This window comes from Astyanax mexicanus, unplaced genomic scaffold (assembly GCF_023375975.1).
Source record: "Astyanax mexicanus isolate ESR-SI-001 unplaced genomic scaffold, AstMex3_surface scaffold_45, whole genome shotgun sequence".
Classification (NCBI taxonomy): Eukaryota; Metazoa; Chordata; class Actinopteri; order Characiformes; family Acestrorhamphidae; genus Astyanax; species Astyanax mexicanus.
Window position 1 is genome coordinate 530,209 of NW_026040055.1, and position 21,774 is coordinate 551,982.

Consider the following 21,774-nt stretch of genomic DNA (forward strand, 5'->3'; position numbering starts at 1 on the left):
CCACGAGAGAACTTCGCCGTCCTCTGTCCATCCATGCTGTTGATGGGAAGTCAGTGCGCTCAGGACCGGTGACTCTACAGACTGTGCCGATCTCCCTTCAAGCCAGCGTGCTCCCCCATGAGGAACTATCGCTCTTTGTGCTCCCCAGCACCGAACACCCAGTGATGTTGGGCATGCCATGGCTCAAGACTCACAACCCAGTGATTTCCTGGCCTGAGGGGGACATTACGGTCTGGTCTGATTTTTGTTTTTCTCACTGTCTTACTCTGTCTGATGTATCTGTACAGTCTACTTCTATTGAGAGCCCCGAAGCTGTAGATGCTCCCGTAATTCCTCCTGAGGATTCAGATTATGCAGAGGTGTTTAGTAAAGCTAGTGCCACTAAGCTGCCACCTCATTGCTCTTGTGACTGTGCCATAGACCTCATTGAAGGTGCCACTCTCCCTAAAGCTAGAGTCTACCCACTCACTCTTGACGAAGAGAAGGCTATGGCTACTTATGTTGAGGAGGCTCTTGCGCAGGGGTTTATCCGTCCGTCTAAGTGGCCTGTAGGTTCAGGGTTCTTTTTTGTTAAAAAGAAAGACGGGGGGTGTACGGCCCTGCATAGATTATCGTGGTCTTAACAATCTAACAAAAAATTTGCCTACCCTCTTCCGCTTATCCCTAGCGCATTCGAACAACTCAGGGAAGCCAAGTATTTCACTAAATTAGATTTACGCAGTGCCTATAATCTAATTCGCATCCGTGAGGGAGATGAATGGAAGACTGCCTTCACCACCACTAATGGACACTATGAGTATCTTGTTATGAGTTTTGGTCTTGCTAACGCCCCGGCAGTCTTCCAGTCATTTATGAATTATGTTTTCCGAGACATGATCAATAAGTTCATTGTCTTATTTATAGATGATATTTTGATCTACTCCCTAGACCTAGACTCTCACGTACAGCATGTTCGCTCTGTCCTCCAACGTCTCTTAGACCACAGTCTCTATGCTAAAGCCGAGACGTGCGAATTCCACCTCCAACGGGTCACATTTCTCGACTATGTCATTAGTCCTCAGGGTGTCCTTATGGACGATACTAAAGTTTCTGCCGTGACCAATTGGCCTGTTTCCCCAGTCAGTGAAGGGTTTACAGCATTTTTTGGGTTTTGCTAACTTTTACAGGCGCTTTATTAGAAATTTTCACTGCATTGACCAAGGGTGCCACCAAGGTGTTCAGGTGGTCCCCTGCAGCTGATGCTGCTTTTGCTAGACTCAAATCTGCTTTCGTTTCTGCTCCCATTCTCGCTCACCCTAAGCCTGATCTTCCGTTTGTTTCCGTTTGACTCTGGGGTGGGGGCCGTCTTATCGTAGAGTAGTGGGACTCCTCCGAAACTTCATCCTATAGCCTTCTTTTCCAGAAAGATGACTCCTGCTGAACGCAACTATGGCATAGGTGATAGGGAGCTTCTGTCTGTAAAACTTGCTCTCGAGGAATGATGTCACTGGTTGGAGGGGTCCGCACATCCGTTCACTGTCTATACTGACCATAAAAACCTCAAGTATTTGCGTAGTGCCAAACGTCTCAACCCACGTCATGCAAGTTGGTCTCTGTTTTTCTCGCGCTTTGATTTCTCGATTTCGTTTCGTTTACTTCTAGAGTATGGAAAGCCTTCTTTGAGCATTTGGGGGTTCATGTTAGTCTTACTTCAGGTTTCCACCCCACTAGCAATGGGCAGTGTGAGCGTGTCAATCAGGAATTAGGCAAATTCCTTAGGCTGTACTGTCAAACAGCCTGCTGACTGGTCACAATTTCTCATATGGGCTGTCACGTCTGGTGTTGTAGGCAGTCCCTGTCCTTCCACACTTAGCTCCAACGGAGGTTCTCAGTCAGACAACTACAACACCCAGAATTCACCACACACTGACATCACACACTCTGCTGATCACGTGACACCTCACCTGCCCCGGCCAGGAAGTCCTGAATACTGATTACCTGTTGTATAAGGACTGCTCACACACACACACAAACACACCGTGTATTGCCTGGTTTTGTCCACATTACAAAGCGTTATTTTCTGTTATAGTTTTCTCGAGTACGACCTTGCTTTTGTTTTCTCGACTCTCGATTTTTGCCTTGCCTACTCTGTGGATTTTCGTGTATGAACTCTGGACTGTGTTTTGATTCTGATTGTGGATCTTCTCTGATACTGCCTGCCTCGTGTATGACCATTGGACTGCTTCACTACCCGGTAATGGTCTCTCCCTCCTGGTTTCTGCTTAACAGTATCCATTACCTTCTGTTTCTGTTTGTGTGGGTTTTTAATAAAATCCTTAACTGGTTCCGCAAGTGTCTGTATTCTGTACCCCACCATGACATTCTTACTGTTTTCAGTAATGAACAATTTCTTAATATTTTATTTTTATTTTTAGGATTAGAATATTACAGGGCAGGGCAACCTGTATATATACACATACTAAAAATGGGGGTTCTTCTTCCCTGATAGGTAGCAGACCCTAGCTACACCTGTGTGAGGGATGCATGTGATTGTGTGTAAGACTTAAATGGCTTCAGTCAGTCTTTTCCTCTGTTGAAAGGCTGTTTATTTATTTATTTTTCTCCTTTTGAGTGCATTTGTAAATATTCTGCATTGTTGTGTTAAATTAAAGGTGAATGGATTTAAATACAAACATCTGCCATTCATCTGCTGTTTTTCTTCTGGTGCTTTAGACCATTGGCCCAACTCTACCCATAAAGCTTGACCTTTACTACCTTTTCTACCTGTACTGAGACTTAACAGGATCTGATGGAGCTTTAGGTTCATGTCTCGACTAGTTAAGGATATTTTATTAGTAAACAGTGAAGTTGGAAATTGTTCTGAGTAAGAGAGTATGTTAAATAACGTAATTGTAAATCTACGTTAAAACCATGTAATTCCCTCAGGAAGAGTCGTTGCTGTGCTTGTTTGCATCTTGCCATAGCTTAAACAGTGCAGGTGAGTTTAGAATCCCACGCATTAGGACTTTTTTGAGGAGAGAAAGATTCAGAAAGCTAAAATATTTGATAAAACTCAGATAAACAAACAAAATCCCCCCAATAACAAAACCCACATTAACACACATTTCATCAGAAACAGGAGAAAAAAGGTCTATATGTAGACTAAACACAGACAAAACTCACCTGGAGACAGTAACGAGTGGGAGGAGTTACAGATTACCAACAGGTGTAGAGGATAATGAGGGGGCGTGGTTAATATAAGACAGGACTGGGGCAGATAGACAGAGGGATGTTCACTCTGGAGAGTGAAGCTGTGCTAATGACTGTGTTCACACATCAACAGAAACCCTATAAAATCTGATTTACTGCCCAAACTCTTCTTACTGTGATCAGAATCAGACTTTATTTCTCTCAGTATAAACTGAGTAACTCTGTGCTCTTTAACAGCAGAGTCTCTAATGGAGTTCAGTCTATAATCCAGTTGAGAATAAAAAATGAGATTTATTTATCTTTATATCACTGTATCATCAGACGGTCATTGGGAGTTCCATGGTGAACAGTGTCCTGGTCACCACATACAGTAGATTACTACCTATTAAATCACATGCAGCCTCCTCCCTCTCTTCAGTTTAAGCTAAGCTGAGTGTAATCTCGGGTTTAGAGACAGTCGAGCACAGTCCTGAGTCAGAATCATGATCTATGGAGAAGAAACTTTATCAAGTCCGGGTATGAATGAGGGAGAAACACATAGCATATATAAATAAGACTGCACACACTTCACTTTTTTATACTTGGCTTTGTGTTTAACTTATTCTCTGTAGTTAATCAAATTTAACTTGATTTTTCTGATCAGTTTTTTTTTAACAAAACCCCTCCATGATCATCAATACATCTGGCTACCTGACCAGATTTATATCCTTTACTTCTCTGCACAAACCGCAAATTAATATATGAGTGTTTTATTTTTTCCATTTAAATGTTAGTATTTGGAAGACTCCAGATATCACCCGTCTTCAGTACTGCTTTTCTTGCTGTGGCACTGTTTTTGAAAGTGTATGTTTTTATGCGCTATGGGCTAAAGGTTGATTTGTAGTCCATTTTAAAATTCTTAATTCTGTAAATTATTAAAATTGCACAGATTCGAAATTGGTGCAACAGGCCAGCTCACTTCAGCCGCCTGATGTGCTTTTTTTAGGTGCAGTGATGCTTTATTTACAGGTCTTGCCTTTTATTGGTTAGAACAGACTAGATTAGACTAGACCTTACTGCATGCATGTTAAAGAACAAACAAAACCAGGCAAATATCAGCAAACAGTTGCTTTATTAAATTCTTTTTTGAAGAAGTTTTGCAGAAGTTGCAGATAAAGTGTACACACACAACTTTGTGAACATATATTTCACATTGCAGCATATGTATTACTAATCCTAATCTTATCCATAACCTAACCCTAATATTTACAGTATCTACAGTTACATATATATTTACATTTATAATGCAATTTAGATTTTTGCTGCAGGGACCACAGCCAAGTTAAATCTAAAGTCAAGTAGTTTTATTGTCAGTACTGCATATGTACAGGACATACAGAGAATCGAAATGACGTTACTCTCCTTCCCAATTTTACAGCAAGTACAGATAATAGATATAATAAAAGAGAATGGGAGACACTATGTGTACAATACAGCAGAGACACAAATAGACATACATGAGACAGAAACAAGGTGCAGTAGTGGTGGGGGAGAAAAAAGATACATAAATATGAATAAAAAGAAATAAGATATATAATATAAAAGAGTGGGAGACACTATGTACAAAACAACAAGAACACAAAGGCATACGTAAGACTGAAGACAATAGTGCAATATTGATGGTGATTGAGATGGAATGAAGGATAAATAGTATATAACAGTAGTGCAAATATGGTATATGGCTTAAGGCTGGTAAAATGAATGAGTGCGTAAACAGGGTTCTTGCACCATTTTAAAAGTCAAATTTAATGCTTTTTAAGACCTTTTTAAGACCTCAATAAATATAATTTAAGACCCCAGTTTCTTTGGTAGAAAATAATTTATTGTATTGGAAATCTGTTTTTTTTCTCTCATTTTTCTATTTTGTTCCATTATGATACAAAACAGAGCTAAAATAACATGTAAGATGCATTACTTTAAACAACACACAAGATTGCATGTAGGAACCATGGAATGATGAAAGAACATTTAAAGCAGTCTTGCTGTCCCAAGCCAATAAGTTGAAAAATTATGTACATAACTGTTTGCAAAACAGCAAAACAACACACATGTTCTCACATGGCTCTTAACAAGAGAAACCAATGAACAGAGAAGTCAGTTGTTTTGTAAAAACTCCTTCTTCCTTATGTTATTCAGGTTGTTATTCAGGTTGAGATCTTTTGTAGCCTCCTGCACACATGAAAAAAAAGGGGAATTATCAATTAAAGTATAGTAATGTTTATAATTCTAATACTAAATACTGCTAACATCATTGCTACTACTACTACTACTAATAATGAAACACATTTAAGTATCTTCTCGGTAATAATAATTATCAGCATCCATTCATCATTATCTTATTTGACCATATCTGTAAAAGTGGTGCCTGATAACATAAATTAAAATAAAAACGTAAAGCGTGCAGATTTTGGTTTTCACCCTGGGTAGGAGGCAGTGGCACTTAACTACCATGCACAAATGGGGTCTCCAACTGAAAAGCTTCAAAACAGCAGGTGTAAAATGCAGCCTAAAATTATGTTATTAATTATAGTCTTAGTCAAGACTTATTTTGACCTAAAGTTAGTTAGCACTCCGCTAACCTTAGTTCTCTCCCCTGTAACGTTAGTTAACTTGCCTCAGATGGGCGCATCACTCAGCCGGTGTTCTGTCGAGGCAGGTGTTCTGTCAAGTTGTGCTACCCAATGATACGTGCTTCTTACCACCAGTGAGCATGCGCGGACCCACACGTTTTATGTTTTCACGTTTTTTTAATGGTAATTCTGTTTTACTTCAGATGCATTAAACAGCCGAAGTCCCCTGCCATTATTTGTCTGAGTGTTACAAATGTTTAAATTGTTGTTAATAATACAAGTAAAAATAAAATCATGAAAAATACAAAAACGTGTTCTAATCATCAATATTCCCTTAATTGTACTCCGATATGTTGATTTAGCCTTTCCCAATATTCTACTGGGCCTTCTGCCTGGAGCATTTTCAAATATAGTGCTTTTTCTAGTGATTTACATTTAAAATTTACACTAAGGTAGCACGATTTGACCAGGTAGCACAACTCGACAGAACAGGTGTCTCCTCCACAGTCTCCGAGCCCACTCGTTCATGGTCTCAAGTAACGTGACTAAAACACTAGTTACACTCATTAATCTCTGAGCTAATGTGTTGTTACCTGTTAACATTGCCAAAGTGACTAGCTACATACTGTGATCTGAATAGAATAATATCATACAATCGTAAAAAAGTTACTTACAGTGAAATGGCCCAACATGTCCTCGGCTCTGGAGTGACCCATAAACGCCGACCCATAGTAGCGGGAGATGACATGGTGTGTGCCCGTCTCAACATCAGTAGTCCAGAACCGCAAATGAAGGTCCATTTGTTTGCTCTTTGTCTTTTTATTCATGCTTTCGTCAAACATGATAACATACGGCTTCTCAGTAACGCTGCGTGATAGCTCCTTCTTGATGAATGAAGCGATCCCATATTTAGCAAGATATACAGTTTTATTTTCACCACAGGTAAATGACTTTGCAAGCTGAGAGTCAGGGAACATGGCAGCAAAGACCTCACTTATGTCCTCGTTAGACTTAAACGAATTGTGCCTCATCACAGTATGGAGAACCCACAGTACCTCGGCCTTTTGGGTCGCTGGCGGTGAAATAAAGCTTTTCATAGTCGACTGAGACGACGAATCCGAAGTTATAACGTTGGGACGTGGTGCAAACAACGCAGGCATTAGCTCGCTGTGGCTAGCTGCTGCCGCCACGAACCGCTGGTGCTTAGCTCCTTTCATATGCGACTCCACGGCTTTGAGCCCCATTGTCCCTAATGAAAATGTCTTTCTGCAGAATTTGCACAGAGCTTCATTTTTGTTTTCAGCCGGCGCCAACCACCTCCTAAAAACCTCCTCTTCCATCCATTTAGCGCTAAATTTACATTTCCCCATCTTCATGTGCTTTACCCCAAACCGCGAAATGCCGACACGCAGCCTGACGTCAGCCGTCTGCCGCTGACGTACCGTAAAGCGGGTATTAATAGCTCATTAGACTCATTTACTACCGTCTTTGTCCTAAAGTAATTAAACAAATAATATAATTAGATGTTTACGGTGAGCCACTGTGCTTTCCCACCGGCATTAAATTTACAGTCTGAAAATTTAATACCTACGGCAAATTTACAATAAATATAAGACAATTTAAGACCTTAATTATCCAGATTTTAATTTAAGACAATTTAAGACTTTTTAAGGACCCGCGGGAACCCTGGTAAAGTTCTTAAAGTTCACAGTTTTCGGGGAATTAAAGTGTGTATGACCGTGCGAGTATAGCAGTAGTGCAGGTATTGGGTGTGTAGTGCAGGTCCATTAGAAAAGTTCAAGTACTGTGTGTGTTCTAGTACAGAGTTTCAGTACTGTATTGGTGGGGGGGGTCAGGGGGCTGAGTGAGTGTGTGCTGGGGGCAGGATTGGGATGGGGGTACAGCAGGAAGAGAGTTCAGCATCTTCACAGCCTGATGGATAGGGCTGTCTCATAGTCTGCTGGTCCTAAACCCTCCCCAGCTGTAATCTAACCGGAGCTCCTCATTTACTTTAATGTTGCTTATGGCGATGAAGAGGATTACATCCTTGCCATCTACACTGTTTAATCTAGGCCTTAGTTTGGCCTTCTTTGAGGAATGATAAATTAGCTGGCCAAATATGCGTATTCCTGGATGGCACGGACACTCCTCCATGAGCATCAATACACCAAGCTTCCTGTCCAGAATTCTAATAAAACATGTAGCAACTCTCCCTCTCTACTGTTGAACTGTGGGTCGCTAAGCCCTCCTGTCTAGACACCACTTTACCGTGGTAGTCCCAAACAACTTTCCCAAAGGCAAAAGGCCTTGTAACCAACATCCCTCTACCCTTCCCCTCTATCTCTGCCACTATGAGTCCCTTCCATTTCTTCTGCGTTCTGCAAAACCTCTGCAACACAGCACTGTCCATCGCTGTGTCGATGCCCCAGATGGCTTCCACTGCTGGACAGTGGTTGCAGCATCAGGAATGTTTGCAGACCACCCCTTTCTTCTCAATCCAGGTCTTCATTCTGGATTCAGAGGGCAGTCTACAGGCAAAGTTCTCTGTGAATAAATAAAAAAAATAGTCAGTAAATTCAGACATAACTAAATATATTGTGTATTCAAGCTATTAGAGTTGATAAGACTAGGGTAAGAGATAAATCCCTAAAGACTCACCTGGAACTTGCTGCATCTGATTCTGGTGCTGATCACTATGCCAGGGATCGTAGCAATAGTGCTCATGCACCCCTGCCAGGGATGCCTGCTCTGACCGCTTTGGTGGAACCCCGTCCAACAACACTGGCATGACTGGTGCAACCTGTTGTATGCAGCTTGATCGCTCAAGAAGGACGAGGAACCAATAGCAGTGTGGTCACTCCACTCACCACTAGAAGTAGAGGAAATGAGAGAAAATGAGTACAGAAAACCGAAAAAATATAAAACTTTGAAATATAACCATGCAAGAAAATCCTAGTGAAAACACAAAGAAATACTTACTCTGAATCCCCACAGAGGCTCTTGAGTATCAAGCAAGCATCCACCGTTGAGCTAATCTCCTTCATTCGGTAGTGCTTCTCTGCAGTGGCCGAGGTGCGCGTGAGGTAGCCTGCCACCTTGGACTTTTCTGCATCAGACAGGTTCTTTGTAGCTGTTTCGTATGCCCGTCTGGGCTGTCACCTTCGGGACCTAATGCCTGATAAATATATTTAATACTCATATATTATTTCCAAAGACTTTAGTGAGGAAAGAAGAGTATTGCAGAACTGCATTGAAGTACAGTAATTGAAGTAAATCCAAGAAGTACAGTAGGGTCCTTCTACTGATCAGTCTGGAAAATGTCTTCCTCCTCGTAGAGGGAAGACCCAGAATCTTGAGCAGCACTTCCTTAGAGAGCGGCCAGAGCCCTCTAGCTCCCACAGGGAACCCAAAGTACTCTACCAAAGCCACCGCGAGTGAGTCAACGATCATCCTCCAGTCCTCTTACATACAGCTTTGAACTTTGTGTATACTTTCTCTGTGCTCATGAGCTTTCTGGTAGAAACAGCCGCCTGGCCTGGATGGACGGAATGAAGAGCTACTTTCTGCACCCCCAGGCCACCAACCTAGTTATGTGCATACAAGAGCCAGTCACAGGTCGACATAGGAAGATGTAGCCATCTCAGTTCAGTTTTAGTTCAGTTCAGTTTCAGTTTTATTGGCCAAGTATATTTAACATACAAAAGGAATTTAACTTTGGTACACTTTACAGCCTTCCTGATTATCCTGTTCGAGGTGTGCGGTGAGTAGCTAAACCAAGGCTGCAGTAACTGGCGGAGTAAATGACCCTTGGTATACCAGGTCTAGTCAGAATGGAGACCTTCTGTGTCGGCTTAAGCTTGGCCTAACCAATCCTGCTCACCCAATCAGAAATCTTACCGACAATGTCTGGCCTTATCAGACCCAGCCAGGGCGACATCGAAATGCCCAGCTACATGGAGAGCCATTGAGGCACCTTGCCTTGGACTTAAAGGACATCATAAAGCCAGAACACTTAGAAGGCTGAAGCCTCAGCCCCCCTGCACTGGCAGAAATGCTAGGATTTTTGTGAGGATTGGCAAGTTGTAGGCCATACCCTGCCATGAGTCAGACACAACCACCAGATTGTCTGCAATCGCCCACACTGAAAGCGTTTAGTCCACACTGAACCCCTGTCTGTGGGTCTCAAGGTAGGCAATGAGGGGGTTCATTGGCAGATTGAAGAGCAATGGTGACAAGGAGTCTCCCTGCTTGACACCAACTCTTAGAGACATCTTGGAGGTGGACTGGTCTCCGATTATAATGGTGGTCACACTTTGTTAATAGGAGTTGCGAATAACTCCTATTGTATGGATATCCACTCCTCTCTCCTGTAGAACATACCAGATATGTTAATGAGAGAGTCGAATGCTTTAGCTATGTCGACGAATACTGCTGCAAGTGGGCTGTACTCCTCTGTACTCCGTCTAATGAGGCCTTGCAGAACCTCAATGTTCTCAGAACAACCGGGGGTGTTGATAAACCCCCTCTGACTGCAGTGAACCGAGCACCCTCTAACGAGTCTACTGTGGATCACCTTAGTGAAGAGTCTCAAGACTGTGGAAAGAATGGTGATCGGCCGCCAACTGCCGATCTCCATCGCCGCCCCGTCCCCAGTCTTGGGTATCAGCACCGTTCGGCATCACTTGAAGCACACCGGTGCGACTCCGGTGAACATCCACACTTTGACCATCCGTGTGACCGTCTCGCACTCTGCATCCCAGTCGAGCAAAAACTGCTTTTTAATACCGTCTGGGCCTGGTGCGGAATCGCTCGACATGGCTCGAAGGTTTTCCAATACCTCAGTCGCCGTGAGAGCCAATTCAAAGGGGCTGTTATCAGCGTCTCTCTCCGTCAGGAACCTTCCCAGCCCGCCAAAGAATCCTGGGGCCTCCCATTTCTCCCTTTAAGCTTCCTCAACATCTGAGAGGGGAATGGGTCAGATGGCAGATGTACCTCCATCTAGGATTTCTTTAGCTAGGCGGGCCGGGTCGCTCCTGAACAGCCTCTGGCACCTGATGAAGGCGGCTGTTCACACCTTCGCCCTGCTGTACCTACTGGTGCCGTTAGCTTGCCGTTTAAGCAACCTACGGGAGGAGATGCGTCACACAGACCTTCTCAACTCCCCCAAGCAATTGAAGTATGGATCGGGCTGCAGTTTCCAATCGTGCGGGCCACTCGGCTGCACCCTCAAGACATAGTTTAGAGGATCTGGCCACAAGGATCATCTCCGCTGCCATTCCCCTGTATATCTCCAGGAGACCAGTCACCGGGACTCTCAATACAGGCTCAGATTCCTGACCCTCAATTCTTGTGTCCAAACTACATTTGTTGCCCTTTTGTCCCTTGTATGCGCAGAGACAGAGAGACAGAGCCAGGTCCTCAATATCTTTGCCGGCTCCTTCCTCATCAGCCCTGCATCGCATGACTGCTTCCCCTTCCGCTGGGGTATGCGGTCCCAGCCATCCTACATTCTGGGACCTTCCCGTGGACTATGCAACGGTGCCTACTCAGGTCCCCGCGTTGGGAAGCAAGCTTCACAACTATCGCAGAAGTGACTGCAACCCACCATATCAGCTGCCCGTTGCACTCCCGGACACTTGGGGATGTGACAGGCCACTGAGTGGTGGTTAGAGGAAGCTTTTCCACATCAGCGACATCTGTATGAGATGGACACCTTACTATGACGTTTTTGAAAGTGCCTTGCCGCCAGTTGAACAGTGCCCACCTGCACACCACAAAGATCAGAGTATGCTGGGAGCTGGTAAGTCCACAACAATACTTCGAGTCGGGTCCGTGATCGACTCGTAAGCCCTACTATCCATGGTGGTGGCGTTTGGGCTAGGGAAGGCCAGTTCTCCTGGTCCTGGCTGGTTATGGGCCTTGCCGTCCCTGACATTGAGGCTGTGGATACTCCCGTCAAGCCCCTGATCCACTGCTACCAACCCCTCTCGGTTCCGAAAGTCCCGCGACATCAGAACTTGGGGGACGAGTTACCCCTCCAACTGCAGCTTTTGGGTTTCGGGTCCCGGCAAGGCCGGATATAAGAAGTTGCTTGCACTCCATTTGGCAATTCGGGTCTCGCACCCTGACAATTACCTAACCAAATGACAACAGCCGATCAGTAAGACACTCTGACTTCCGTCACCCGTATTGCTGACCAACCGCAATCACCAGAAAGGTTCTTACGGCCATACTACCTGAGAGTTATGGTGTCAGGTGTTCCCCGTGGGCTCCCTCTCCGCCAACCTCCTGATTCGAGACTCCTCGAATTTACTTGCAAGGTTAGCAGGTTAGTGTTCTATGCGTGTGAGGAAACCCCCCGTTCCTGGGGCTCCTCACAAGCGTGAATTCTCTGCCCAACTCTTAAGAGAGTTGGCAGGATGCGTTCAAATGGCCTCACTTAGCCGTGTACCACGCGGAGGTGGAGGCCTAAGACACGATGCTCAATGCTCTCTCTGGAGTCTGCCTTGTTCCAGTGACTCCGGGTGTGCTCAGAGAGTAATAGTTACTCCCACCGTTTACCCGCGCTTCATTGAATTTCTTCACTTTGACATTCAGAGCACTGGGCAGAAATCACATCGTGTCAGCACCCGTTTAGAGTCCTCACAATGCTTTGTTTTAATTAAACAGTCAAATTCCCCTGGTCAGAATCAGTTCTAAAGCAGCTGCTGGGTGCAGCAACCCCTCCTGGACCATCAGAGGCCCAGAGTAATGGACGGGAGGTCCCAGACATGAGGTCCCCGGGTCAGCAAAAACCTTCAAGGATTCCCAGGTGGAAGCCGTACCCTGCCAAGAGTCTGATACAACAAACCAGATCATCTGCTAACGCTAGAGCCAAAATCTTCGTGTCCACCACACTGAACCCCTGTATGTGGGTCTCAATGATGCCAAGGTGGGGGGGATTAATTGCAAGGTTAAAGAGCAACAGTGACGAGGAGAGTCTCCCTGCTGGACAGCCACCCTGAGGATGATCTCTGAGGTGGACTGGCCTCGGATCTCTAACCTTTGTCACACACTGATCATAAGAACTATGAACTATGTACATGTATGCTAAGGCATTTGATTACTTGATCTCTAACAATGTCAATAAAAAACACTGCACTTCTCTTTTCTCCATCTAATGAGGAACCTTGCAGAACCTCAAAGTTCTAGGAATCATTCCTGTAACTTACTCACAGACTGAGATAATTTAGGTCAAATTAGCCAATTTTTGCCACGTTCAGAATTTGAGCACCGTTCGACACCGCTTAAAACACACCGGTACGACTCCGGTGAACATCCACACGTTGAACATACGTGTGACCGTCTCACACTCAGGATCCCATTCAAGCAAGTACTGCTTTTTAATACCGTCTGGGCCTGGTGCGGAGTCGCTCGACATGGCTCGAAGGCTTTCCAATACCTCCGTTGCCGTGAGAGCTGATTCAAAGGGACCGTTATCCGCATCCCCTTCGATCAGGAACCTTCCCAGTCCGTCAAAGAGTCCCGGGACCTCCCATTTCCTCCTGTAGGCTTCCTCTACTACCGTGAGGGGAATGGGGCAGACGGCAGGTGAACTGCCGTCTAGGACTTCTTGTGCTAGGCGGGCTGGGTCGTTCCTGAAGAGCTGTTGACACCTGCTGAAGGCAGCTGTTCTTGCCCTCGCCCTTCTTGACCCACCAGTGCCAGTCACTCGTACCCTAAGTGACTTCCGTGAGGTAAGATGCTTCCTCCTATCCTTCTCCTCAACTCCCCCCAACATCCGGAGTACGGACCGGGCTGCAGCTTCCAGTCGAGCGGGCCACTCGGCTGCGTCCTCGAGCCATAATTTGAGGACTGAGATGTGTTGGTCCTTGGAGGTTCTGGCTGCGTCGATCATCTCCGCTGCCAATCCCCTGTACGCCTCCAGGAGACCAGTCACCGGGACTCTCAATAAGTCCACAACCATACTTTGAGCCGGGTCCGTAGTCGACTTGTACGCCCTACTATCCATGGTGGTGGCGTTCGGGCTGGGGAAGGCCAGTTTTCCTGGTCCGGGCCGGTTATAGGCGTTGCCGTTCCCGACATTGAGGCTATGGATACTCCCGTCAAGCGCCTGATCCCCGGACCAACCGCTCCCTACCCCTCTTGGGTCGGAAGGTCCCGCGACATCAGAGCTTGGGGGACGAGTTACCCCTCCCACTACGGCATCGGGGTTTCGGGTCCCGGCGGGGCCGGATGTAAGAAATATCTCGCTCTCCATTTTGGCAATTCGGGTCTCGCACCCTGACAATTTCCTAACCAAATGACAACAGCCGATCAGTAAGATACTCAAACTTCCGTCGCCCGTATCGCTGACCAACCGCAATCACTGGAAAGGCTCTTACGGCCATACTACCCTGAGAGTTATGGTGTCGGGTCTTACCCGTGGGCTCCCTCTTACCCATTGCCCGCTTGCGGCGAGATTTTCTCTCCGCCAACCTCCTGATTCGAGACTCCTCGAATTATCTTGCAAGGTTGGCAGGTTATCGTTCTAACCATGTGAGGAAACCCCCCGTTCCTGGGGCCCCTTACAGGTGTGAATTCTCCGCACAACTCTTGAGAGAGTTGGCAGGATGCGTTCCAATGGCCTCGCTTAGCCCCGACGCAGCACCGTAGTCGGGGAGATCCGCGAGAAGGGCCCGGCGCACGCCCAGAGTCGCGGCCGCTGCTACCGGCCCCGGAGCGTAGAACATGTGAACATTTCCCAGGGATGTATCTTACATATTTGGAAAGAACTAATCTCAATCTTTGCAACAACACTAGATTTGTGCAGATATCTTCAGGAATAAAGATTTTACATGGGTTTGAAAAATACCAGCTTCAGCTGGAAAAAAAACAATTGGACCTAAAATCTCTCAACCTGTGAGTAGGTTAAAGGAATGATTCTTACATATTTGGAAAGTACTCACCCCCTGCTTTACAGCAATACTTCATATGTGTATATGTCTTTAGGATTTAATTTTTTTACAAGGGTTGCCATTCTAACCATTTTAGGCGGAATCAATTCTGAACCTGGCAAAAATTGGCTAATTTGACCTAAATTATCTCAGTCTGTGAGTAAGGAATGATTCAAAGAATACTAAACATATCCACATGAAATTTAAGATATTTGTAGCGTGACAAATGCCCTTTCTAAGGAGCCCATACACATCCTTGTGCATAACAGTCCCGCGGAGAACAGCACCCTCAAATATGGCGATATTCAAAACGTTCCATCATCGCGGGCAAATGTCCAATTGCAAAATACCAAGCAGAAACTTTGTAGAGCATGTCAAGAGCTATCCAACGACATAAGGGTTGTGTATGTATCATGTACACAGCCCGAGATATGGACCGGTAAACATGGGATTTCTATAACCGAAAATAATGCACCTCAGGCGGCCGTATGACTGCTGTGACCCGCTGGACTGTTAAAACCTATGGCCGATTTTGAACAACCGTAACTCAAGCAAAACTAAATCCATCAACATGTGATTTATCCTGCGTACAGTCGAGGACATTCCCTGTCCAATAAGGCTATGTTTCCGGGTATCACCTATGTGTAGGGAGAGTAATCTTTGTTTAAAATGACCAAAAAAGTTAGAGAGGGTGGCAGAGTTCCAGAATGAAGGGTATCACTGTGACCGTTTTTGAACAGCCGTAACTCAAAGAAAACTGAACATATCCACACGAAATTTAAGACACTTGTAGTGTGAGAAAAAGACTTTCCAACTTTTCCCATACACATCCATGTGCATAACAGCCTTGCGGAGAACAGCACCCTCAAATATGGCGATATTCAAAACGTTCCATCATCGCGGGCAAATGTCCAATTGCAAAAAACCAAGCATAAACTTTATGCGGGGGCTATGATCTGACTTCTGGGGATTTTAGAGTCCCCCATCGACTATACTATCCATCTAGTCTGATGAACAGCCGAGTATGTAACTTTTTGCCATCATCCCAGAGACGCAGTGCATGGGGTCGAGATTGTCGCATGGCCAGCATGGCAACCCTCAGAGTGGGATCCAGTAATGTAATCATTACGATATCCCAATGTCCCGCTACCACCAGTTTAACCAGGCGGAAGGGTCGGGGCTTGGAACCAGCTTCCTGCCAACCGGCCCGGGGGAGGTTAGTTAATCACACAAGACTATCGCCAAGCCATATGGCAGCCCCATGGTCTCCCAGATTACCCCCGAACCAGAAGAACAGGTTGGAATGCCCACCTAGGCTAATCTGATATGAGTTATGTGGCCCTAATGGCCTGTAGGAGGGTCGCTAGGTGTGTCAGTTCATGAAGTGTGGTGCAGTGTTGTGTGCTGGTTTATATGTACTATGTGTCCATTCCCCCTCAGCCCATTAAGTGGGACTTTTTGAATGTCTTTCCCATAGAACATGGTTCCGACCTACGACTATGTTCGGCTGTAGAAGCCCGTGATTACACTCAGCTTCAAATTTCGTTTTGGGGAGAAAGGAGTGTGCAAGCAGGTGCATCTTGTCACCTAACCTAATCTAGTATGAGTTATGTGGCCCTAATGGCCTGTATAAGAGTCTATATATCCGTTTACGCTATATATCAGTTTATGAGGTGTGGTGCTGTGTTGATTGCCGTCTTATATGTATTATGTGTTCCCTCCCCCTTAGCCCATTAAGTGGGACTTAATGGGCTAATGGACTTAATGGGACGAGACGGGCTAGTTTCTGCACTCCCAGGCCACCATCCCGGTGCTGTGCATATAAAAGTCCGTTACAGGTCGACATTGGAAGATGCAGCCACTTCTTCACAGCCTTCCTGATTGTTCCATCCGCGGCCCACAATGCAACTAGACCCAAATCGCAGTGATCCGCAGCGTAAAGGACCCGTGGTATGGCATGCTTCGTCAGAATGGAGACCTTCTGCGTCGGCTTGAGTTTGGCCTTGCCAATCCTGCTCACCCAATCGGAAATCTGACCAACAATGTCCGGCCTCATCCGTCCCAGCCAGGGCGAAACCGACACGCCCAGGTACCTCACTGCCTCTCCGGGACCTGTCATATGGAGAGCCGCCCCATCTACTCTCCACGGCGGGCAGTTATTGAGGTGCCTCGTCCTGGACTTATAGGACATCAGAAAACCGTGACACTTGGAAGGCTGAAGCTTCAGCCCCCCGCGTTGGCAGAAGTCCTCAAGGATTTGCAGGTTGGATGCCATTCCCTGCCATGAATCCGATACGACTACCAAATCATCTGCAAATGCGAGAACCGAAACCTTGAACATGTACCCAATCTCTTGCTCTGCTGTTGCTGCATGGGTCGCTAAGCCCTCCTGTCTAGACACCACTTTACCGTGGTAGTCACACACGACTTCCCCCAAGGCAAAAGGCCTTGTCACTACCACTCCCCTACCCTTCCCCTCTATCTCTGCCACTGCTAGTCCCTTCCACCTCTGCGTCCTGCAAAACTTCTGCAGCTCAGCACTGTCCATCGCATCGTCAATGTCCCCAGATGGCTTCCACTGCTGGATGATGGATGCAGCATCTGGAATGTTGGCAGACCACCCTTGCTTCTCAATCCAGGCCTTGACTCTGGACTCAGAGGGCAGTCTACGGGCAAAGTGCTCTGTAAAGAACGCAAAAAAACAAAAAAAAAAGAAATTAGTCAGTAGGTTCAGACATAACAAATATGATGTGCATTCCAGGTAGTAATTAGAGTTTAGACTAAGACTAGGCTAAGAGATTAATTCTTAAAGACTCACCTAGAACATGCTGCACCCGAAGCTCGAGCTGTTCGCTACGCCAGCGGTCGTAGCAGTAGCGTTCGTCCTGCCCAGCCAGGGATACCCGCTTAGACCTCTTGGGTGGCACCCCGTCCAACGTCACTGGATATGACCGGAGCAACTTGTCATATGCAGCTTGGTCGGTCAAGTATGCCGCGGAACCCGTGGGGGTGTGGTAGCTCTGGTCACTACTGCAAGTAGAGGAAATGAGAAAAATGATGAGTACAGAAAAAAAAATACAAATAGTTGAAATGTAACCATGCTAGACCATCCTAGTGACAACATGAACAAATACTTACTCTGAATCACCCCGCAGTCTCCTCAGGATCAGGCACACATCTACCGCTGAGCTTATCTCTCTCATCCGGTAGGGCTTCTCTGCCGTGGCCGTCGAGTGGGTGAGGTAGCCCGCCACCTTGGACTTTTCAGCATCGGGCATGTCCTTCGTGGCTGTCTCGTACGCGCGTCTGGCCATCTGGCTGGTCACCTTTGGCACCTGATACCTGAAAAAGACAATATATTCCTTAGTACTCATACATTATTTCCATTATATAATATAAAAACTGAAGTAAGGAAAGAAGAGTACTGCAGAGCTTGAGTTTATTTAGTTCAACTTACTTCTTGTGCAGCCGCTCCAGGTCATTGGAGGCGTTGTGGATGGTTCTGCCAGTGGAGGAGATGAAGAACCTCTCATCTGACTCATCGTCATCATCATCGCGCTTCCTCTTCCTTCCCAGCATGACTGGGCGCACCTCAGTGAAGTAGAGATCGAACCACTGTGAAAAGAAACACAAAAACAAAACAACATGCAATTAAAATCTAGGATTATCACAACACATATCTAAAACCTAATGCCATTTATAACACGACTAGCAAACAAAGACTAAACATCTTACCATCTCCTGTTCCTGGCTCAGAACAAAGGTGGCCACCTGAGTGGCAGCAGTCTTGTGCTCCTTTACTGCTACCGCAACGAAAGCAGGACGAGTGACATCTCTCCTTCGGCTGATCCATTCTGTGACCTACAGCACACAAACAAGTGATTCATTTGTTAAACTGAGTGAATCATTCAAATACTGAAATCAGAAATTAAGAAAACAAGACAAAAATAAGACTGATAACTAGGTTAGAACTTACAGTCAGGTGCTCAACAACTCCAGGTCGCTGGCCCTGCTCCAGAATCACAATGGCCTCAAGGTAATAGAGGACCAGCTGCATCTCTGTCAGGGTCAACTGATGGCCTCCCTCATGCAGCTTCCCGATGACAGCCAGGAAGTCTTTCTTTGCAGCGGCCAGCACGGCAGTGATCTCCGCCGTAGAGAGAACACCCTCCTGGAAGGTGTCAAATCTGTGAAAATAAAGTAGGGAGTTGTTAATAACCTATTATCAATAAATTTATTGTTAAAATTACATTGTCTGTCCGGTCTGTCATTATAATATTCAATAAAGATACTGACCTCTTCCTGGTCGTCTCCTAGCTGACCTGTTTTGACGACGACTTCAGGATGTTCCCCAGGAACTGCGTGTAGTTGTTGCAGTCCTGGTGCAACTCCCTGTCCGTGAAGCACAGGTCAGTGCTGCCCGCGTGGAACTTCAAGAACCTTAAGGAAGATAAGAAGAAAGGAAAAATCAGTCCCTATGATTCAAATTTAGCAGTGTATATATATATATATATACATAGTCTATACATCAGGAGTACACTGCTCACCTTTTAACGCTCTTGATGTAATTCTGCACCGTCTGCTTGGTGCATGCTTCTCATGCTGACGGACAAACTGGAGACTGGCCTGCTGGGGGTCCATGTAGTACAGGAACCTGGCAACATTCTCCACCTGGAAAACAGCAGAACATAAGAGATTTACTTTAAAACCTGTTGATGTTTAGATGAAATAGATGGACTAATGTGTCCTCTTATAATTATGTAATGACTAATATATTTGCAATATCAACTTTCTTACCTCCTGTTTGAAGTTTTCGTTTGACAAGTCACTCTGTAGAAACTTGGCAAATTTGGCAAGGAGAGAATGGTCAAGCGAGTGCTTCTTGTAGAGGCCCAAACTTGACATCCTTTCCCTAAGGGAAGTTCCCTGCGTGGTGGGATCAGGGCTGTGAAAAAAAAGAAAAAAAAAAACAAGTATTAGTGAAGTTTTGCACTTCACGAGAAACACAGTGACCTCCTAAAAATCTAAAGGGATTAGGATAATCAAGGAACGTAAACACTCACCACTGATAGAGTTCCCCAGAGCTTTCTGAGCCGGACTCAGACGGAGCCTCAACTGGCAGTTGGGCTACAGCCGGAACAGCTGGAACAGCAGGAGCAACAGGAGCCGGGTCTTCAGTTGGGATGCCAACCACAGCCATCCCTCTGCTCTGCAGCTCCTCGATCATCCTGCGAGGAATAAAAGACATATTTACATTTAGCTTTCTTATAATAGAATAAGAAACGTACTTTATGATATCTAAAAGTAACCATTGTCAGCATCTTACCTGCCAACAGGGTCAGGGCTCTGCATGATCCTGGTGATGAGAGAGTACTCCCAGACACGGCCAGTACGAAGCAAATTGTTGGCAGCTCTCTTGGCAGATTCCACCACAGACCGAATGTCAGCTTCTGAGGAATTCTTCATGCAGGATCTTCTGAGGTGAACTGGAAGGCTCCAATGAGTCTTCTTGCACATAGGACACAGGAGGAAGGTCCTATTGCTAGCTTTCCTGTTAGATAAAAACAGAAAAAAAGAGAAATAGACATTAGATATCTTCACATATTTATTGTCCCTGTAAAGCTAAATTTACATAGAATTGTTCAGCATTACGTAATCCTAAAACAAGTAAGGTTCCCATAGCATTTTCCTTGTAGCCAAGTCAGATAGTTTACTACAGTAAATCAAAGACAAACTTGTACTTACTCAGCAGAAGCAGCAGAAGAAGAAGAAGCAGCAGAAGAAGAAGCCATCTCAGACAGTCAAGAGGATTCCTGGTCACTGGAGCAGAGAAGGTCAAGGAGGTCAAGGAGGTCGCTGATCTTGGTAAGACAAGGATCAGAGGTGGTTTGGGAGGTTCAAACTTGCTGCTTATTTGCTACTGCAGGGTTTCCGCCACGTTCATTTCAGTGCGGCGGTCCGCCACGCCTTCGTTCTTCCCCGCCACCCTTCGTGAAAATTCGGAGCCCGGCGTTTTTCCCGCGCTTGATCAGCGTTGCCCCGCCCTCTCTCGTTTCTGACACTGGAATTTGATCATCTCGACAGGACACCGGCTGTCAAACTGGACAACTGAATCCGAGGTATGTGGCGCTGAAATGATGTTTTTTTATATTTGTGAACAAGTTGTTGAACATTGTTCAAGGGTTATATCGGTAATATGTTGTAGACGTAGCCTACACAACACGGCTGGTTTCGCATGTTGCATCTATTTCGGGAGGCTACAGGTGAGGGCTTTTGTTATTACATAACATCATTTTGCTAAGTGCGGACCACGCCTAAAGAAGTAGAGAAAGGAGAAGGAAAAAGGGGAGGGAACTCAGGGAAATTTGGGCTGGAGTTCTGAACTGCGTGCTTGAAGAAGCGTGCAGTTATATCCCCAAAATTGGAGCTTGTGTGGAAGCTAGTTTGGAATGAGCCTGTCTCAAACCGTCTGGTTGGGAACGGATGTATAGGTTATAAGCTTGGGAAGACCACCGGCCGGGGAGCTTGATCGTGTGCTCGGAGATTCCTTGTCTGGAGGCGTTGGATGCTGCACGATGTAAACTGAGTGGGCGGAGAATTGATCTGGTGAGTAACTACTGGGAGAAAGGATGCGACGGAGATGTGTTGGAACCAGTGCTTTGAGATTATACTACTAGATTCCGTTGTGAACAGAGGATCTAAAGGTGATGCTTGTTGAAAGAGGCGGAGATTAAGTGGTGGACGAGTGGTTCGTACGGGCTGAGGGGTGAGTCAAGTTTGAATAGATAGAGGATCGTGGTTTTTGCCAATTTGGTCCATTTGCTTCATTCTTGAAGGTAAAGGTATCTGAGTCAAGGATGATGAGATCTGAAATTAGGGGCTGAGAAGGAGTTGTGGGAGATTTTAAGGGAAGTAAATTCTGAGCATCTGAGGAATCTAAGTAGAAGGACGGCTGAAAGGATGGTTTGTTGAGCTTGGAAGATCAGTTCGTTTACACGGGGGTTAGGTGAAGTGTAGTTTGTGAAAATGAAGGTCCCGAG

The 21,774-nt window shown here is 45.7% G+C and overlaps 2 protein-coding genes across 2 annotated transcripts; both read right to left on the reverse strand.

Annotated features, from left to right (window-relative positions):
- Positions 1-3,107: 3,107 nt before the first annotated feature.
- LOC125795238 (uncharacterized) lies at positions 3,108-14,697 on the reverse strand. Its single transcript, XM_049473741.1, has 4 exons — positions 8,778-14,697; positions 8,457-8,667; positions 6,473-8,342; positions 3,108-5,397 (listed from the first exon to the last, which is right to left on the reverse strand). The coding sequence occupies exon 1, from the start codon at positions 14,056-14,058 to the stop codon at positions 13,057-13,059; it is 1,002 nt and encodes a 333-aa protein (XP_049329698.1). The 5' UTR covers positions 14,059-14,697; the 3' UTR covers positions 3,108-5,397; positions 6,473-8,342; positions 8,457-8,667; positions 8,778-13,056.
- A 142-nt stretch (positions 14,698-14,839) lies between these two features.
- LOC111194580 (uncharacterized) lies at positions 14,840-20,568 on the reverse strand. Its single transcript, XM_049473728.1, has 12 exons — positions 20,480-20,568; positions 20,061-20,285; positions 19,798-19,962; positions 19,532-19,679; positions 19,311-19,405; positions 19,057-19,174; positions 18,711-18,905; positions 18,470-18,595; positions 18,273-18,349; positions 17,873-18,076; positions 17,553-17,764; positions 14,840-17,416 (listed from the first exon to the last, which is right to left on the reverse strand). Exons 1-12 carry the CDS (start codon positions 20,524-20,526, stop codon positions 16,479-16,481), a joined length of 2,550 nt encoding a protein of 849 aa, XP_049329685.1. The 5' UTR covers positions 20,527-20,568; the 3' UTR covers positions 14,840-16,478.
- Positions 20,569-21,774: the final 1,206 nt, after the last annotated feature.

Excerpts from the sequence above, each read along its gene's own strand:
- LOC111194580 (XM_049473728.1), bottom strand. The coding sequence starts at position 20,526 with ATGGCTTCTTCTTCTGCTGCTTCTTCTTCTTCTGCTGCTTCTGCTGA. Across the intron at positions 19,175-19,310 it reads AAGCATGCACCAAGCAGACG|GTTCTTGAAGTTCCACGCGG; the intron begins GTGCAGAATTAC and ends ATCTTCCTTAAG. Across the intron at positions 18,596-18,710 it reads GAGTTGTTGAGCACCTGACT|GTCACAGAATGGATCAGCCG; the intron begins GTAAGTTCTAAC and ends TGTGTGCTGTAG.
- LOC125795238 (XM_049473741.1), bottom strand. The coding sequence starts at position 14,058 with ATGGAGAGCGAGATATTTCTTACATCCGGCCCCGCCGGGACCCGAAAC.